The sequence below is a fragment of the Rattus norvegicus genome, chromosome 11 (genome assembly GCF_021556685.1).
Source record: "Rattus norvegicus strain SHRSP/BbbUtx chromosome 11, alternate assembly SHRSP_T2T, whole genome shotgun sequence".
Taxonomy (NCBI): domain Eukaryota; kingdom Metazoa; phylum Chordata; class Mammalia; order Rodentia; family Muridae; genus Rattus; species Rattus norvegicus.
The window spans coordinates 77,395,143-77,414,807 of record NC_141544.1 but is presented as its reverse complement, the minus strand read 5'-3'; the positions used below and the strand labels follow the sequence as shown (position 1 = coordinate 77,414,807).

The 19,665-nt window shown below is 40.6% G+C and overlaps 1 protein-coding gene across 8 annotated transcripts in view; it reads right to left on the bottom strand.

Annotated features, from left to right (window-relative positions):
* Nucleotides 1-2,278: 2,278 nt before the first annotated feature.
* Nucleotides 2,279-19,665, bottom strand: part of Stxbp5l (syntaxin binding protein 5L) — a 328,953-nt gene continuing 311,566 nt past the window's right edge. For 4 of the 8 annotated variants that reach the window (XM_087575825.1, XM_087575822.1, XM_087575823.1 and 1 more), the window contains 3 exons: nucleotides 13,197-13,308; nucleotides 10,651-10,871; nucleotides 4,790-10,509 (listed from right to left, as the gene is read on the bottom strand). In XM_087575825.1, the coding sequence (XP_087431951.1) occupies nucleotides 10,468-10,509; nucleotides 10,651-10,871; nucleotides 13,197-13,308 (375 nt within the window). In that variant the 3' untranslated portion in view covers nucleotides 4,790-10,467. Of the gene's footprint in view, nucleotides 10,510-10,650; nucleotides 10,872-13,196; nucleotides 13,309-19,665 lie in introns of all 8 variants that reach the window. The other 4 variants (NM_001271250.2, NM_001429132.1, XR_015632667.1 and 1 more) reach the window with 3 other exon arrangements.

The following is a 19,665-nucleotide window of genomic DNA, read 5'->3' as shown; positions in this document are numbered from 1 at the left end:
AGGGTCTTCATGCAGCGACCAGCCTGCCATATGCTACCGGGCCACAGTGGCTCTCTTTCATCATGGAGGAAGAGCCAAAAACATGCCATATTTGCATCTTTCTTGCCTGTAAGGCCAGTGATGTGTGAACTACACTGCCAAGTTCCACTGTCAGTTTGGGATGAACCCTTCACCCCTTGAGTCATATTAGTGGCAGTGATTTTATCCAGTTGTTTTAAAGATCAGAACGTGTCTAGCTTTTCAAAAAAACTAAGGAAACCAATACAGGATGTCAAAGAAGACTCCAGTAAAGCAAAATACTGAGGGAAATGGAACCCTGAAATACCCAAGTCCCTCCATCCCACAGCCGTAGTTCCTCCAGAAGCCACACCTCCTAAACTGTTTCAAAGAAAGCTATACTAGTTGGGGACCAAGTATTCAAATGCATGAGACTATGGGGGAAATTTTCATTCAAACCATCATGACACCATCATGCTACTATGCGGCTTTTCCTGGTGAACAAATACATATTTACCCCATGTAGGGCACTGGCGACACCAAGGGGAATGATTCTTCCCATGCCCAGCCTCATGAATCAGCGTCGGGGTCACTTACAGCAGTGACTTACACTTACACTTACACTCAAAGGCAGTTGTACCATGAAAAGCCCAGCACAGGTGAACAAGGAAGCCAAAACCCTGGAGTGGCTCAGCTGGGAATCCCCCCCTTAAGACTACTGCATCGTGAGGAGGGAACTCTTGAATGGCACCTCTTTCCCGAGCTTCCCGAGCTTGGAAATTTTATTTACTCCCTAAGCCAGGCTTCAGGAGGGAAAACTTCAATTCCGAGAAATAGTAAACACCACCACCCCATGGAGGATTAAGATCTAGAATATTGAGAGAACTCAAATACTTAAACGAAAAATCCACCAAATCTATCAATAAATGTCCTAATGAAACGAACAGGAAGCTTCCCCAAGATTACATACAAATAGCCAATGATCATATACAAAACGTTCAACCTCATTAGACATTAGAAAAATGGTAATTTAGAATAAAGCAGAAGCCGCACCTCACCTTAGTAAGAAGAGCAGCAATTAAAACAGTAACATGGGAGCAGCTTTTCTCCCAGCAATGGAGAAGCAGAGGAAGCATCTCTCTGAGCTCAAGGCTATCCTAAGTTCTAAGCCAGCCAGATCTATACAGTTAGAGCTTGTATTAACCAAGCCAAATCACAACAAGCGTTGGTGAGGATGCTGACAAAAGGGGGCTCTGTACAGTGTAGGTGGCCACGTAAACATGTTGGTGGGCACACAAACTGGTATAGCCATTATGGAAATTAGTATGGAGTTTCTCAAAAGACTAAAATTAGATCTGTACAGACAGATCACTCCTGGCTACCCACAGAATTCCAAGTCAACACCTCACAGAATGTTTTATATGTTGATGTTTCTTATAACACTAACCACAATAACTAAGCTAAGGAACCAACCTCGCTGCTCACTGGCAGAGGAATTAGTGGGTAAAGAAGCCATGTTTCCTCAGCTATAAACGAGAAGGAGGTTATGTGGGCTGCAGATTGTGCAGTGGTTAAGGCTGTTCACTGCTCTCGCATAGGACCCAGGTTTGGTTCCCAGCATCCACAAGGTACCTCATCTATCTTTACCTCATTGCAGCGACCTGATACCTTCTTCTGGCCTCTGTGGGTCCCTGCATGCACATGGTGCACATAGACTTACTTAAGCACACACACAGCACGTACATAAACGGAAACATATTTTCATGACAGGCGGGGATACCACACTGTACGAATGAGGACAGCACCTGAAACATTTTTAAAATAAACTTTTTTTTCATTTTCAGGGAAATGGACGCAAGTGGAGATAATTATAAAGTAACTTAAGCAGAAAGGCAAATGTCATATTTTTCTCTGATTTGTAGATCCCAGATTTTATGTAGATGCGTAAAATCAGATAAATATGACATTCAAAATAGAAATAAATCTGTTTAGGAGGACAAACGGGATTAACAGGAGGGAAAAGGAAGAAAGGAATTAGAGGATATATGTTCAACACGAATTTTATGTCTGTATGAAAAGGCTTTTATGTGATATATGCTATGTACTATATAAAATACCCAATGAAAGTTCAAAAGAAAACATTTAAAATATTTAATTAAAGACTGGTTTCCCAAACAATCCACAAACCCCTCTCCTTCAGCCACAAACAGCTATTTATTTGCTCGGAAAGACATGAGATAATGCTACCGAAGTGCAAAATAATACACCCACATTCAGAATATTTTTATTTTTATAATTTTATTTTGAAATAAGCTCAAATCTAAAGAAAAGTTTCAAGAATGGTACAAAGAATCGTAATCAGGTGGAAACCACACTGGAGTTTTGCTAATCGCTCCACTTATGTCATGACATCTATGGCAAAATGCTTCAATCTATGGTCATATATCACATGCAGTTGTGGATTTTGGCTTCTCAGATCTGGAATATCCATCTTTCCTGGTCTCTCATTACACAAACAGAATTCCTAGGGGGAGGCCATGTATAGAAACCCCTCCGTTTGGTTCTATTTAACATTGCCACAGGGTGAGCCCCAGCTTGCACCGTGGCAGGAACGCCCTGCTCTTTTCAAAGGAAGCGCAGGATGTTGACTTGCTCCCCAATAAACGTTTCTTAGTGTAAATGTTTTTTAATGTTTAGCAAATTTTGAAGATACTTGGAGATGATGAAAATCATTGTCTACGGACATCCGCCTTCAACCCCAGTAGTTTGAGCACTAACTGGTAAATATTGCCCAAATATTATAACAATGGTTATCTAACAGCGACTTTTAAATTCCATTTATATTTACTGGCTGGCATCGGATTGTGTGGGTAACTTTATCTCCTCCGTATTTACTTACATCAGTGTGAACTCCTAGGTTCCTATTTTATTCAGTTATTACTATATTCTATAGTTACACTGTCCTTGACTTGGCCTGTGTAAGCTCTTTCAAGCTATTTTTGAGTGTTTCTGACATGTAGCTATCTTTCATCGTATACCTCATTCTCTGATACAGAACTGAATTGAATCAGTCATTCTCCTCATGATGCTCTAGCACATGAGCAGAGAGAAAATTTGGAAATCATAATCCAGCACTAATTGTGTTGACTGCTGTGTATCTTTCTATCTATTTGGTGGTCAGCATTAGGAAATATTTATATACAACATCCACACACCTTTTCAGCATGTGCACACACATATATAGTGCATATTTACATGTGTATCTATGTATAGTTATTTATATAGATACAATTATATAAATGTATATAGTACATATATATGTATATATGCACAAAGTTCACACTGATAACCAATTGAACTGGACATTACCAGAGTTTTTCTAACTTTCCTTCTTTAAGAAGTCTTATTATTTTTAATTGAGAAATAATAATTATACTGACAAGGAATATTTGTAGTTCTATACACAGCATAATCACCTCTCAACTATCTCCTCTTTGCGGTGTTATTCTTAAAAATCCTCTTCCTTATCCATTTTGAGCAGAAAAGTTACAACTCCCGCTGTATGTTGAAGAACCAAAATTTAAGGCATTCTAGTTTTTTCTCTCAATTGTATACACTTCCGAAGTCTCTATGAGAAACTTGGCTCCCCTGTCCTCAGTGATTTATTTAAATGCTCAATTCCTTGAATGTGGCCACTCTTCAGAGCCAAAGGGATTGCCTCTGCCCTGCTCCAAAGAAGACCTCAAATTCCATGCTCACTGACCAGTTTCATCTGCCCCTCCCCCAGCTCTGCTCTGTGGGGTACACCTCTCACCTCACCCCTGTGTGCCCACCGGTGTGTGAGGTTGCCACTGCCAACCTGCCCCAGTGCCCGGCTTGCCCTTTAAATAGTGCAGATGGAAGGAAAGACTTGAGGAAGAATGTACTGTTGGGTGGGAGTGAGGAAGCAGGGGAGGAAGGGACGGAGTGACAGAAGGAAGGGAGATGAAAGGGAAGGAAGAAGAAGAAAATGGTGAATGCAGGTTTGTGGACTTAAGCTGTTGTAACAGAAAGATAAACTGATTCTCCTGAGACAAATCTGAAATAGAGATTAGCATTTATATTTTAAAAGGCCCTATATATTTTTCTTTTACCCAAAAGTATTTTTTAGCCTAAGGCTAGTTGTCATTTCTTTAGGTTTTATATAGATCCAACTGTAGAAGAAAGCTTGTGGTGAAGGGACCATTTTCCTAAGATAATTAGAACTTAGAACAAAAAAGTTAGCTGGCTAAGGCCACCTTGTAGGAAAATCAAGGAGAATCAACCAGCTGGTGAGAGCAGCGAGTCAGCCGACCTCACGACCACTAGATGGCAGTATAAACTCCCGAAACAGGAACGCAGTCAACAATGCCTCCCTGAGTGTTTGAGCCTTGAGTCCTTGAGCCACAGTGGTGTCATGTGGGCGCTATTAACAAGTTTGCTTTTACTTTTATTCCACCACAGGTACCATTCAGTCAATAGCCTAGCAGGTTGCCTTTAAGCCGTTCACTAACTGTTACGGATGTCCCCAGTTTGATAGAAAATCCATCAATGAATTCAAACAGAATCTATACATTTAGGGTGCTTAGATTTTGTTTTCTGTTTTTTTTTTTTTTTTTTGCTCAAATCAGTATGCCCCCCATCCCTTCTACGTTAAAAAAATCCATTCTTGGTAAAACTATAGTTAACAGTTTGCAAATGTGTGTTTGACCTCTATATATTTAATCTTGGCCAAATATCAACAGTATGTGACATCATGACATAAGAGAGCATCTATGTACAAACATATACAATTTTATTGATTATCTCTACAGACTACAAGAATTTTAGGTATAGTCACAATTGCTGAATGCAACAGAAAAATAGTAATTTGTCATTTTTTTTGAAAAGATGCAAAAATTCTGAAGATGAAAGAAAGATACATCAATGGTGTCATCTGTCTGTAATTTCCTAGAATAAAACATCACAAAATTAAGTACTAAAAATGATAGGTTACTAGAGATTTTGATCCTGTGTACAACTATCCCAAACCACCACCTAGTTTATCTTCTGGCTTTGTGGTTGAGAAGAGTGGGCCAAGACGAGGGGAAGTGGAGTGAGGGAGAGGATGCGGAGTGCTTTCTGTGGTATTGCCTTCCATTGGCTGGACTCTTTCTTGTGGGGTACAAGCACTTCTTCAGGGCACTGGTTCTCAGACTATGATTTTCTATTCACATTCATACCCCATAAGTAAGAGACCAAATTCAAGCAGCCCTGGGAGCTTTAGGGGCAGCAATCAAACAAGGAAGAGTTCTCCCTGTTTGCTAATGTCAGGTCCAGCAGGACGCCCGCAGCAGAACAGGAGCCTCTCACCATGTCTGCCCCTGAAGGAGGATGCATAATAAGCTTGGAGATGGTTTAGTGATTGTTTTGAGAATTTCCATTGTCCAGATATTGGGAATTAATTTTACCACTTAGCTTTTTTCACTGCTGATTCTATGGTGATATTTCTGGTGTCTTTTGTAAAAGACAGTCGAAATTTACACCCTTGACTTAAATAACTAAAGATCAAGTCACACAGAGAAATATTACTGAGTTACAAAGACTTCGTGGAGCTTCCTGGTTGGAAATGTGCACTCACTTTTGTTCTGTGAGAGACACAGAACACTTGCCAATCAAGACAAGACCATGTCTTTTACATTTGGCCTTCCACAGTCCCTTGGAAGGGGCTAAGAATCAGCCAAGGAAGGCAAGAGTCTTTCTTAGTTGGTCATAAAGCACTGGTGTTACCTGGACTGGTTGGCTGGACACCAGACTCCGTTCTGTTCCCTGTCTAAGCTATTTTGAAATCATCGGGAACTTAAAAATCTCAAATGACTGTTATGTACAGCCAAGGCTGACTATCACTCCTCCAGAAAGTAATAATATAAATAAAGGCATTCGCTTTTGTTTGTATCAAAACCTCCTCACTTCCCTCAGACCCTCATATCCCTCCCTACATGCACGGGGTTCCACCATGCTCTATCCTCTCCCCTGTTTCCAGATGAAACTTTACTGATGTTTTCCATTCAGGCTGGTAGGTAGAAATATTAAACTTCTTAGCATATCCTTCCTGGATCCTGGCATATGAGAGACAATGTTCAACCTAAGTCAGTGACGATCATCTCAGACACCTGGTCTGTGTGGACACACAGACACCACCTAAGATGGGGCTGAGTAACTGTAAGTGAAGAAGCGGAGAAGCTGTTGTTTCTCCTACACAGTGAGAGCTAGACTTGATCTGACAAGCTGGTTTTCTCTGCCATTGCTCTCTGTGGACCAGTGTGGTCAGGGAACAGTGTTTGAAGCCTGTGATACAGAAAAGATCCTAATCCTACACCAAGGAAAAAATTAGTTTTCTTTTCTGGGCTAGCTTTTCTTACTACTATGTCCAAATGCATGACAACTTAGTATCTCAAAGAACCTACCTGAATTTTCAGCCAATATTGGGCCTAATCTTACTCTATATTTTCTCAGTCTAGCACAGTTAATGGGTAAACAATACCTTTAAAATGGTATTGGTGGGCCATAGGAAAGGAAACTTTCCCTTTTAAAGTCTCTTTACACTTTTGAGGGCTAGAGACCTAGATTTTATTGAGAATCAATTCCAGAGGATTTGGGAAATGTTTCTGTGATAGAATTATTGAAAAACTTCTCAGTTTTGTCACTGAACCCTTGAAGCTCATGTCACACAATGACCCTTGTGGTGCCTGAGTGCTAAGTCTGAGACTCAGAGAAGTGTAGAAGCTAAGTCAGAGAAGCAGATCTTCAGGGGATTGAAATACCTGACAATTCAATTGCTCTCCACCCAAACCCAAGACAGATGGGTGGTTTCACCATTGTTTACATTACTGTGAGAAGCAGGGAAACAGACACTTCTTTTATTATTGATGAATAGAATGAAAGGTTCATTTCTGTGGGAACACCGAGAAAGGCTTCTCTGTTGAGGAAGGAATAGGGGGGTAAATTCACCTTGTCCTGATGGTGCTTTGCAAGCCTTATCTGCAGACACCACTTCGTAGATATAATGTAATTTGATGGTAACCAAGACTCAGGGTCATCTTCTGAAGCACTATTAAAGTTTCTGGGGTGGTTTTTCTTGTGGTCCAAACAGAAGAGAGATGAGAAAATGCAAAAGATTATATGTATAAACATTACTCATTTTCCTAAGGTGGCAATGATGACAAAAATGGTGGTGGTGAGGTGATTGTGTGTGTGTGTGTGTGTGTGTGTGTGTTATGATTAATGCAACAGAAAATTTCAAAGAGAAAAATCACATCCATGGTTAAATTATTGTTATTGCTAACTCTTTGAATTATAAAAATAATTTTGATACAGTAAAACCTCATAATTTGGATTCTGCTAATCATTGGTTTGTGGGATACATTACCCTTATATCAAGAAAGGATTTGGCAAACAATTTTGTAAGTACATTGAAACTTTAAACATTTATGAGAACTTGTTCTCAAGCATATCAGAAGCACCTACTCCAAGTGATGTCTATTTATAAACTTTTGATGTATTTGCTGCAGCCAGAATTTTAAGCATGTCTATTGTGAAATGTGGATGTTTGTTTTGATATATTCTCTGTGTGCTTGGAAATAGTCTATATAGTGTTAGTTCACTAATTCTTCAAAATTTACCTCTATTGCATATGAATCACACAAGTAATTTAGGGGAGGACTTCTCTTGCTAAGTCAATGTGCTTTTATTATATGCTGTTTTCTGTAAAAACATATATTTCACAGTCTGTCTCTTTAAATGATGTAAAATAGTAGCTCTCAACTGAAAGCAATTTGTCGATTCTTTTTTAATTGTCATTATTAGCAGATTCTGACTGACATCTAGAGGGCTGAAGCCAAGGACACGGTTAACATTCCAAAGAATTTTGTGCTAATGGTGCCACTATCAAGAACCCTTGCTATAGAGCAAGTGAATTTGTGTGTGTGTGTGTGTGTGTGTGTGTGTGTGTGTGTGTGTGTGTGTGTGCTCTCACATGCACACACACCTGGGGTATTGAGGATGAAGCCCAGGGTCTTGAACATGGTGGGCAAGCACTCTACCCTGCACTACATCTCTAAAGCAAGTTAAATATTACAGGGAGTTTCAGAGATAGTCATTGAATTCAGTGCTACTTTGGATTAAAATTCACTATTTATAAATAAAAGAAATATCTTATTCTTCTGGTCATTTTAAAATGTAGAAATGTTGAAGTACCACTGGGTGTGGTGGCGCATGCCTGTAATCCCAGTACTTGGGAGCCAGAGGCAGGTGGATCTCTGTGAGTTCAAGGCCAGCCTGGTCTACAAAGTGAGTTTCAGGACAGTCAGGCTGTAAAGGAAACCCTGTCAGAAAAGCAAAAACCAAATCAAACCAAAAACAACCCTCAACAACACACAAACAATCAAGCAAACAAACCAGCATCCTCCCAAACAACAAACCAACAATCCCAGAAATGTTAAAGTATCCATAAAGGAGCCATCGGGTACCTGGGTCCTTCAAACAGATCGTGTAAGTTATGTGCTTCCCTTTGGCTGTTTTGTTTTCCAGGTCCTGGCTTTACAGTTCCTTAGTATTTTACAGTATGAATAAGCTTGTATTTCCAAGCCTAGACCTCTAATACTCATGCTGTAATAGGAGGCGGATTTACAGAGAGACAGTTTTAAGAAACCAGAATTTAAGGACTCTGATAAATGCTATGCTAGTGTGTATTTTCTGATTCTTTTACTCATCTCTGCTTTTTCTTCAAAATCACTGAAATTAAAAGGAAGCACCACTTCAAACAAAAAATAAAAGATCAATAAAAAGAATAAATTTGTCTATTAAGTTGGATTCAAGGAAATGCCGATGTCTTAAACACAAATGTAAACCCATAGGACCTCAAACCCCAATGAGTCTATCACATAATTTAAGATTTTAAAAACAGGAACAACATCCTTCCAGGGGAGTCCTGTGACTCTGACTTCCAAGCATGTTCAACAGAGCAGATAGGAGTCTTCCTTTGCTCCTCTTTGCAGTGTTTCTCTGCTAGGTTGTGACGGGTCATTTTATCACTCTCAGAGCTGGGCTTTAACTCCTGAGAGTCTTTAGAAGGTATTTGATATTTACTGACACGTTCCTTTGACTTGCATTATTCAGTCTAGTGACAAAGCTATTGATTTTATGTCATTAACTTATCTCTGGATTTGTGTTACCCATGATGGTGACTGTGGCCAAGACAGCTAAAACAGCTCTACATTGTATAAGGGTTTCCAGTAATAAGTGCTGAGCCCCAAAGCGTTTACTAATGAAAGCCCTTGTGCATCAGAAGCACGATGAGTCAGAATCTCTTCCCTAAAGCATTAGCTGAGGTTTTACTGAATCATATCGAAGAGAATGACCAGTTTGGTCTGTGAATATCAGGCTGCAAAAGCACCTTGGGATTGTAGACCCTATTGGGTTTGAACAGTAATATACTGTGTAATTGGCAGATAAGGATACAAATGGTGCTTTAAAAATATATCGCTTTGGAAACTAAAATTGGGGTGTGTGAAATTCCACTCTTTGTGAAATCAGTTCTCAAAGCTAACTGCAGTGTTCCTATAGTCTGGCTTCTGCAAACCCATTGCCAACTCCTCTGGAGAATGTGAACCAGGCTGAAACAATGCTTTGAGGTGAATCAACCCTGCATGGTTTCTGACTAAACTAGGAATTCATCTTGAAGGTGGCAGAGGTGGAGAGGAAGGTGTTGGGAATACTCACTAGACTGGCAATGCTTGATTCTGACTGAGAGCTGTAAGTGATGTGAAATACGAGAGAGAGAGAAACATTAATCGGATTCTTGATGTAAGAATTCAGTAATGTTCTAGTATAATAAGGAGAGTTTCAGATGAGAAGAAAATTCTGGGTATGTTTTGATTCCTTTCGGTTGGGTAGGGCAAATACACTTGAAATGCACTGATATCTTCTAATGCAGATTTTAAAATTGTTGGGTGTGGCCCAATTCGTGAAAGTAGTTTACCATAAATCCTTTTCTTCTGTTATAACATGCTTTTGTTTCTTTTCCTCTTAAGATGTTAATTTATCATGCAAAGAATTTTTCATTAAGCGCATTAATGCTTTTGTTTGTACAGGAAATTCAAATCAAAAGGACTCCCCATAGTTTCCAAACATGAATTCTTAGCAAGTTACATGCCAAGATGATAATATCCATTCCTCGTGGGGAAAAGACAGGTTCGGCCGTTCTCTTGGGATTTTAACCAGGGTCCAGCCTTTTGTTGTGCAGTGCTTCTGCCTTGGAGAAGTCTCCTTTACGAGAACTTCAGATGGACTATAATGGGACATCTTGTAGAAGAAACTGGTTTCTAGCAGTTGAATCGTGATGCTGGGAATCAATTTGGTTTCCCTGAATACTGGTTTCTCAGAGCACTCACAGCTTCTTTAGAAGGTAAAAGGTTAGAACTGGTACCATTTCTTGTCCTTATATTTCAGCATTAGCTGGAAAGAAAAAAATCGCAATCAAAACACGCTTCAAAACCTTAAAAACGTTACTCAGCAAACCAATATTGAGCTAATGACAGTTAAATATTAAAATGTAATAAAATTGTAAGGCTGCCCATATTTACTTGGGCAGTTTACCTCGTGTGCGTGCTTGGAAAATGCTTCTGCACTGGTCATCATGCCTGCAGTCTTCTCCTCCAGCTCACCCAGGCGCTGCCCTCTCTCATCAAGTGCAATCCGGGCTCGCGTTAGCTCTCCCATCACCCCGCCAGCAGCGCCCTTCATCCCTTCTATGCTGCCCGGTCCAGGAATGTGCTGTGCGAGGCTGCGAGATGCTTTTCCTGCTGAGGCTTCCCCAACTGAAAATGTGAGCAGTAGCCATGTAAAACAGATCAGAAATTCATAGTCAGGAAGATACTCAAGTCAAGGGCAAAAAGATACTCAGAAACGTCAACTACTACCGTAATTTTTGTTCAAAGGATGTCGCTTCTGGTGTTGTCATATATATGAGTATGTGTGAAAGTTATGAGTACATAGGAATGCCTAAGGAAGAAATGGGGAGATGTGGCTACAACATGTATTTGTGTGTTTGTGGTTTGAATATGGGGCTGCACTTTCACACAATATGGCAACATTTTTTCTTCTTGTTTACTTTTGTGCATATTCACATATATGTTTATGTGTTTGGGTATGTGCATATGTATGATTCTGCGTGCAAAGGTCAGAGGTTAACCTCAGGTGTTGTTCTTCAGGTGCAGTCCATCTTCATTGTTTTCCTGCAAAGTCAATTGAATGATTACAGTGTGTGTGTGTGTGTGTGTGTGTTTTTTGTGTGTGTTTGTGTGAAGGAAGTGGACTTAGTTCATGCTACTGCATAAATTTAGAGGCCAGAGGACAACTTATGTACCATGTATGTCACAGGATTTGAACTCAGATCGTCCGTTTGGTGGTAAACGCCTCCATTGGCCGAGCCTTCTTGGGAGCTACATCTTGTTTTTCAAGACAGGATCTCTTACTTGGCCTGGCACTCCCTAGTCAGCCAGGCCGACTAGTCAGTGAGCCCCAGGGATCAGCCTATGCCATGCCACCTTGCCTAGCTTTCTTACATAATCCTGGGAATTGAACTCAATTCCCAATATGTGCAAGGCAAGCACTTTACTGACACACCCACCTCTTTAGTCCCACACTTGAACTTACTAACATGAAGGAATTGGAATTCTCAAATACATAAAACCTCATGTTTGGCACATACCAATGTTTGTTCCAATCTGAGGATGCCCAATATTCTCTGTTTATCTCTGTATAGAATCATTTGTAAAGCCCCCACTTTTCTGTAAATACTAGAAAATTAGGTAAAGGTTTTAAATCTGTGGGTTTTATAATTTACTAAAAGTTTCCTTGTTAGGAACAAAGCTCTGTTTTATTTAACTTAAATAAAACAAAATTCAAAATCACTCTCTCGATTGGACTGCAGGTTGGTAGTACAGACCTGCAAATCCAACTCTCGTGAGATGAAGGAAAGGGGTCAAGGGTTGAAGACGGAGTAGCTTTACAGAGCGCTCCACAATATAAACAAAGCGCTTTATAATACACAGCCATCTTGGCAGAGATTTAGTGAATGTTTTCAGGAATGTCACATGGAAAGGAAACTAGGCCTTTAAAAATAAGAGCCTCATTGACATCTAATTCACATGCTACAGAAACAACCCTTAATAAAGCACGTAATTACATCCCTGGGTTTTAGTGTCTCATAAAGTTGTATAACTATAAGTATTATCTGATTTTAGAATATTTCAATTTTTCCAAAAGAAACTCAAACTCATTAGCAATTACTCTGTATTATCTCACTATTCCAGCCTTGGACAACAGCTGATTAACTTTTAGTGCCCATGAGTTTGCCTATTTTGGACAATTTATATGGATAAAATCATATACTAGGTGGCCCTTCTCTGGTCTGGCCTCTCTGATTTAGCATGGTATTTGTTAGGACCAAATTGCCACATGTAAAACAGCATGCCCTTTATTGGCTAAAATAATTTTCAACTATAGGGTGGTACCTATGTCTTCTTACACATAAATTCAAGAGAAAGGAGTTTAGATATGCAAAACCAAATGGCGGTGGCATTGTCTGTAAGCTTGTATTCTTATCTGTCCTTTGGAACTGTTTTCTAAGATTTCCCGTTGCTTTTTGATTGCTATTCATGAGAGTCTCACTGGTAGATTTTCAAATTAGTTATTTTTCCACAGCACTGGTACAGTTGTGTTAGGAATAAGAAATCCATTTCCAGCAGTGGTTGTAGGAAAGTAGACGAAAGTGCTTTTCCACAATTTAAAATACTATTAGCTATGTAGTGAGATAAGGGTGACCTGCAACTGAGCTGCAATGCTCATCAGCCTGCTACCACTTAGCTGAAATGTATCTGTTTGTGCTTATTTCCTAATATAGTGACTACTTTTATTCATGTTTAATAAATGTAATAATTTTTGAAATACAGGGAAAACTAACATTCAAATGTTAGCATAGTCACAAAAGCACTTTGGTCTAGAATTCAAGGTATAGTATATAAAACCACACACACACACACACACACATACACACACAAACACATACACACACACACACATACACACACAAATGGGTCTTCTATTGTGTGATGGGTTTTTTTGGATAAGGATTTACTCACAGAGTTCTTCTCTGTCAAATGTCTGTCCACTTCCACCAAACAGTCCCTTGAGAAAGCCTCTATTTTGGGCTTCTGGTGTCTCTATTGGAGTAAACAAATCGCCTAACATGTCCTGCACCAATTAAGAAAAGGAGGATTAGCGCAGCTACGGTAAAATTAATAGATGAAAAGGAAACACTGTGAGATAATGCACTGATCATGGAGACAGCCTTGTCACATCTTTTCCATGTGAGGTTTGCTTGGCTCACATTCAGGCTAACCCTGGCAGAAAGGCAACCCTTCCCTCATGAGATGAAAACGTCCAGCTGTGACTGCAAATGTAAGCATGAGTGTGTCCACAGCAGAGCCTCTGCCATTGAAATCCACACGGGATGTACATGAGTCTCCCAGCTGTTAAAAAGCCTGTAGCCAGCCAGCTGGAAGTGATTCTGAGGGGTATCCCATGCTGAAGTTTTGAGGTGCCATGTATTTTTATTCTGTTTTAATTCATCCAGGAACTTATTTTGTCCTCTGGTTTAATTGGGAATTCTTACAAATCGTTCTTTTAAACTCCTTCTCTGGGATTTCATTGAATTCACCTCACTAGATCTCATTACTGTGAATCCTCCTAAAGGAGGCCTGACCCCTGCTTGCTGACACCTGGACAGACATTCAACCCAGAAGGAAACCTGCTTAACTCCACTGAGGCAATACATGTTTACAGATCTGCTTTAACAGATTTGAGCTAGACACCCATGCATCCATTTTCCCATCAACAGGTAGCTCAGGTGAGGAGGAAAACAATACCTATCTCAGTAAAGAAGAATGATTGATACTGTATTTTTTTTTGCATTTTACTTTGTCTCATTGTTAAAAATCTTCACTCTTGCATATTTCTTAACTACTTTACTTAATTCATATATTCCTTAATTTTGTAATTATTCTACCTTTTACCTATTCCATTTAGTTATCTGTACTATTTTTCTTATTTAAAACTTAATATATGTCCCTTCAACCCCCTTTTCATTTTCTTTCCCCATTCCCTTCTTTTAACTTATTAATTATAATTTTTATAGATTTAATAATCTTTAAATTCCATTTATTGTACTAACCTATAGACATAATGCTAAATAGGAAGAAAACTTAAAGCATTTTCACTAAAACCAGGCAAGAGGTTGTGTTATACTTTCTCAATACAGTGCTTGAAGTATTAACAAAACAAGAGAATAGAATGGTGTGCTTCCAGAAAAGGTCTAGTATGGCTGCCCTTCAAAAGGCTCAATAAGCCTCTAGAAGAGTCAAATGCAGATACATACACCCGACCAATGGACAGAAGCCAGGGACCCCTGTGGTTGAAGTAGGGAAAGACTGGAAGAAGCTGAGGAAGAGGACAACCCCAGAAGACCAGAAGTTTCAATTGACCTAGACCCCTGAGATCTCTCAGATACTGAGCCACCAACCAGGCAGCATATACCAGATGATACGAAGCCCCCAACACATATACAGCAGAGAGCTGCCTTATCTGGCCAGTGAGAGAAGATGCACCAAACCCTTGAGAGACTTGAGGCCTCAGGGAATGGGAAGGTGGGGTGAAGGTAGGTGGTGTGGGCATCCTCTTGGAGATGTGGAAGAATGAATGAGATGAGGAACAGTTGGAGTGCAGACTGGAAGGGGGATAATGACTGGACAGTAAAAAAGATTAAAGAATAATTTTAAACAGTTCATTCAAAAAATGTGGTCTAGAACTAACAGATAATTCACAACAGAGGAATCTCAAATGACTTCGAAACACTAAAAGAAATGTTCAAAGTCCTTAGTCATCAGGGAAATGCAAATCAAAATGACCCTGAGATTCCACCTCACACCAGGCAGAATGGCTGAGATAAAAAACTCAGGTGACAGTACATGATGTCCAGGATATGGAGAAAGAGTAATACTCCTCCAGTGCTGGTAGGATTGCAAACTGGTAAAACCAGTCTGGAAATCAATCTAGATGTTCCTCAGAAAATTGGAAATATATCTACCTGAAGACCTAGCTATACCACTCTTGGAACTATACCCAAAAGATGTCCCCCCAATGCCACAGGGGCACTTGTTCCACTATGTTCACAGCAGTCTTATTTGTGACAGCCAGAAGCTGGAAACAACCCAGCTGTTTCACAACAGAAGAATGGACACAGAAAATGTGGTTCATCTATTTAATGGAATGCTACCCAACTATTAAGAACAAGGACATCATGAATTTTGCAGACAAATGGATGGAACTAGAAAATATCATCCTAAGTGAGGTAATTCAGACCCAAAAGGATATGCATGATATGTACTTTCTAATATGTGGATATTAGTCATAAAAAGTAAAGAATATCCAGGATAAAATCCACAGAACTCAAGAAGATTAACAAGCCAAAGGGCCCAAGTGAGGATGCCTCAATCCCACTTGGGAAGGAGAAGAAAACAATCACAGAAGGGGGGCAGGGGAGGGAGGGACCTAGGTAGGGAAGGCAACAGGGAGGGAAAGAGAGGAACATGATCAGGTATGGAGGTGGGGGGACACATAGAATGTACCAGAGAAGGTTGTTTTTTGACCAATTATATGGTAGATTTGGGAGAAGGTACCATGAGGTGCTGAAAAGAAGGTGTATACTTTTGGTTTAGGGTGAAATGTTCTGTAGGAATCCATTAAATCCATTTGATTCATTACCTCTATTAGAATTGTTCCTGTCTAAAAGAACTGCAGGAACAAAAAATAGAGAAGAGTAGTCCTTTCTGCTGGGACAGACTGCTAGCTAGTCTGCTCCCTGGAAGAGGCTATATCCAAAAAGAGAGAAAGGGGATACAAATTGGCAAAGAATTACAAGAATTAAAGGTATCACTATTTGCAGGTGATATGATAGTATACATGAGTTACCCCAAAATTCTACCAGAGAACTTCTCCAGCTGATAAAAAATTTCAGAAAGGGTCTGGATATAAAATTAACTCAAATAAATCAGTAGCCTTCCTTTACACAAATGATAAACAGGTTGAGAAAGAAATTAGGGATACAATTCCCTTCATAATAGCTACAAATAATATAAAATATCATGGGGTAACTCTGACCAAATGAGTGAAAGATCTTTATGATAAGAACTTCAAGTCTCTGAAGAAAGAAATTGAAGAAGATCTCAGAAAATGGAGAGATCTCCCATGCTCATGGACTGGCAGAATTAACTTAGTACAAATGGCCATCCTACCAAAGGCAATCTACAGATTCAATATAATACCTATCAAAATCCCAATGCAATTCTTCGAAGACATGGCAAGTGCAACTCTCAAATTCATCTGGAAAGGCGAAAAACCCAGAATAGTGAAAATAATTCTTAACAATAAAAGAACACCTGGGGAAATCACTATCCCTGACCTCAAGCTCTATTACAGAGCAATAGTGATAAAAACTGCATTGTATTGGTACAGAAACAGACAGGTTGATCAATGGAATAGAACTGAAGACCCATAAATAAAACAACACTCCTACCCACACTTGATCTTGGACAAAGAAGTCAAAAATATACAATGGGAAAAAGAAAGCATCTTCAATAAATGGTGCTGGTCTAATTGACTCTGTATATACAAAAATGAAAATAGACCCATATTTGTCACCATGCATAAAGCTGAAGTCCAAGTGGATTAAGGACCTCAACATAAAACTAGATACACTAAATCTAATAGAAGAGAAAGTGGGAAAGAGTCTTGAACTCATTGGCACAAGGGGAAATTTCCTAAACAGAACTCCAGTGGTTCACACTCTAAGATCAACAATTGATAAATGCGGCCTCAGGAAACTGCGAAGGCAAAGGATATAGTCAATAGGACAAGTTGTCATCCTACATATTGGGAAAAAAAAATCTTCACTAGCCCCACATCTGATAGAGGGCTAATATCCAAAATATATAAAGAATGCAAGAAGCTTAACACCAAAACAAACAAACAAACAAACAAAACCCAACCCAATCAAAAAATGGGGTATAGAACTAAACCAAGCATTCACAGTAGAGGAGTCTTGAATGACTGAGAAGCTCCTAAAGAAATATTCAAAATTTTTAGTGATCAGAGAAATGCAAATCAAAAAAAAAAAACCCTGAGAGTTCACCTTACACCAATCAGAATGTCTAATATCAAAAACTCAGGTGACAACAGATGCTGGTGAGAATGTGGAGAAAGAGGAACACTCCTCCGTTGCTAGTGTGATTGCAAACTGGTACAACCACTCTGGAAATCAATTTGGAGGTTCCTTAGAAAATTGGAAATAGACCTACCTAAAGGTCCAGAAATACCACTCTTAAGGATATACCCCAAAGATGCCCCACCATGCCACAGGGGCACATGTTCCACTATGTTCATAGCAGCCTTATTTGTGATAGCCAGAAGCTGGAAACAACCCGATGTCCCATGACAGAAGAATGGATACAGAAAATGTGGTTCATTTATACAATGGAATATTAAGATCGAGGACATCCTGAGCTTTGCAGACAAATGGATGGAACTAGAATATGTCATTCTGAGTGAGGTAACTCAGACCCAAAAGGACATACACGGTATGTTCTCACTAATAAGTGGATATTAAAAAAAAGTACAGAATACCCAAGATACACTCGACAGAACTAAAAAAGGTCAACAAACTAAACACCAAGAGAAGACACGTCAGTTCCACTTGGGAGGGAGAAGAAAGCAACCACAATGGAGGAGGGAGAGGGAACAGGGGAGGGAAAGGTGCTGGGAATAGGGGGAGAGGGGAACATGATCTGGTATTGAGTTGGGGGAAAGGACTGAAGCCCTGAGGGCCAGCAGAAAGAATGGAAACAGGCCACTTCAGCCAGGACTGAGGAGGTCAGGAGGACCCTCTAGAATGTACTGGGAAGTGAGAGACTCTCAGGACTCAAAGGGGGGACCCTAGATGAAGGACCCTACAGTGGGGAGAGGGAACTTATTGAATCCATATCCAGCAGAAAGATAGAGCATCAAGTGAGTTACCATCCCACAGCCAAAGTTCTGACCCATAATTCTTCCTGTCTGAAAGAAATGAAGGGATGGAAATGGAGAAGAGCCTGAGGAAAAGAAGGTCCAATGACAGGTCCAAAGTGGGATCCAGCTCAAGAGGAGGCCCCAAGGCCTGACACCATTACTAAGGCTATGTGGCATTCACAAAAAGGGACCCATCATGGCTGCTCTGCAAAAGACTCAACAAGCAGCCGAAAGAGTCAGATGCAGATATGAACAGAAGCTGCTGACCCCTGTGGTTGAATTAGGGAAAAGCTGGAGAAAGCTAAGGAGGAGGGCAACCTTGTAGGAGGACCAGCAGTCTCAATTAACCTGGACCCCTGAGATCTCTTAGATATTGGATCACCAACCAGGCAGCATACAACAGCTGAGATGAGGCCTCCAAACACATATACAACATATACAGGGCTCCCAGGTCTGGGTTCAGTCAGAAAAGATGCACCTAACCCTCAAGAGACTCGAGGCCCCAGAAAGTTTAGAGATCTGGTGGGGTGGTTGGGGTGGGCAGGTCATTGTGAAGATTGGGGGGGGAGGTGTGAAGGGGGGACTCTTAGGGGGTAGACCGGGTGGGGAATAAAATCTGGAGTGTAAAAATAAATAAGTAATTTTTTTTAAAAAAGAAAAAATGTCCAACATTGTGGTCCTTTATACAGGAGACTGCAATCTAAATGACTTTCTAGAAAACTCTTAGAAATAATAAAACCTTTACTGCAAAGTAGCAATTTCAAGCAATACACAAAAATTAATAGCTTTCCCTAAATGCCAGTAATAAAAATGCTGAGGAAGGTCACACCTTCTGCTGGAGGCTTATATAAGCACATGGGAGAAGGAAGCTTTGTGTCTTTGCCTGCTTGCTTTCATCTTACTAGCAAGCCCATTTTTCATAGGCGTTAGAGCCCACTTCTTCAGAATTCCAGCATATACTGAAGAACGTGAACACCACAGACTTCTAACCTTGTGGACTAAGAAGGCCCACACCCGCGGATCCCGGCCCGCAGCAGCTCTCTGCTCCCAGACCCGGTGAGAGAGAGACCCAACCGCCTGGTCAGGTGGGCACTCCTGAGGCTGCAGAGCGGAAGAGACCACCAACACTGCTCACCCCTGCCCACATCCCTGGCCCAAGAGGAAACTGTATAAGGCCTCTGGGCTCCCGTGGGGGAGGGCCCAGGAGCGGCAGGACTTCTGCGCCTGAGACACCGCCGCCGGAACCTGAAAGAAACAGACCGGATAAACAGTTCTCTGCACCCAAATCCCGTGGGAGGGAGAGCTAAACCTTCAGAGAGGCAGACAAGCCTGGGAAACCAGAAGAGACTGCTCCCTGCACACACATCTCGGACGCCAGAGGAAAAAGCCAAAGACCATCTGGAACCCTGGTGCACTGAAGCTCCCGGAAGGGGCGGCACAGGTCTTCCTGGTTGCTGCCGCTGCAGAGAGCCCCTGGGCAGCAACCCACGA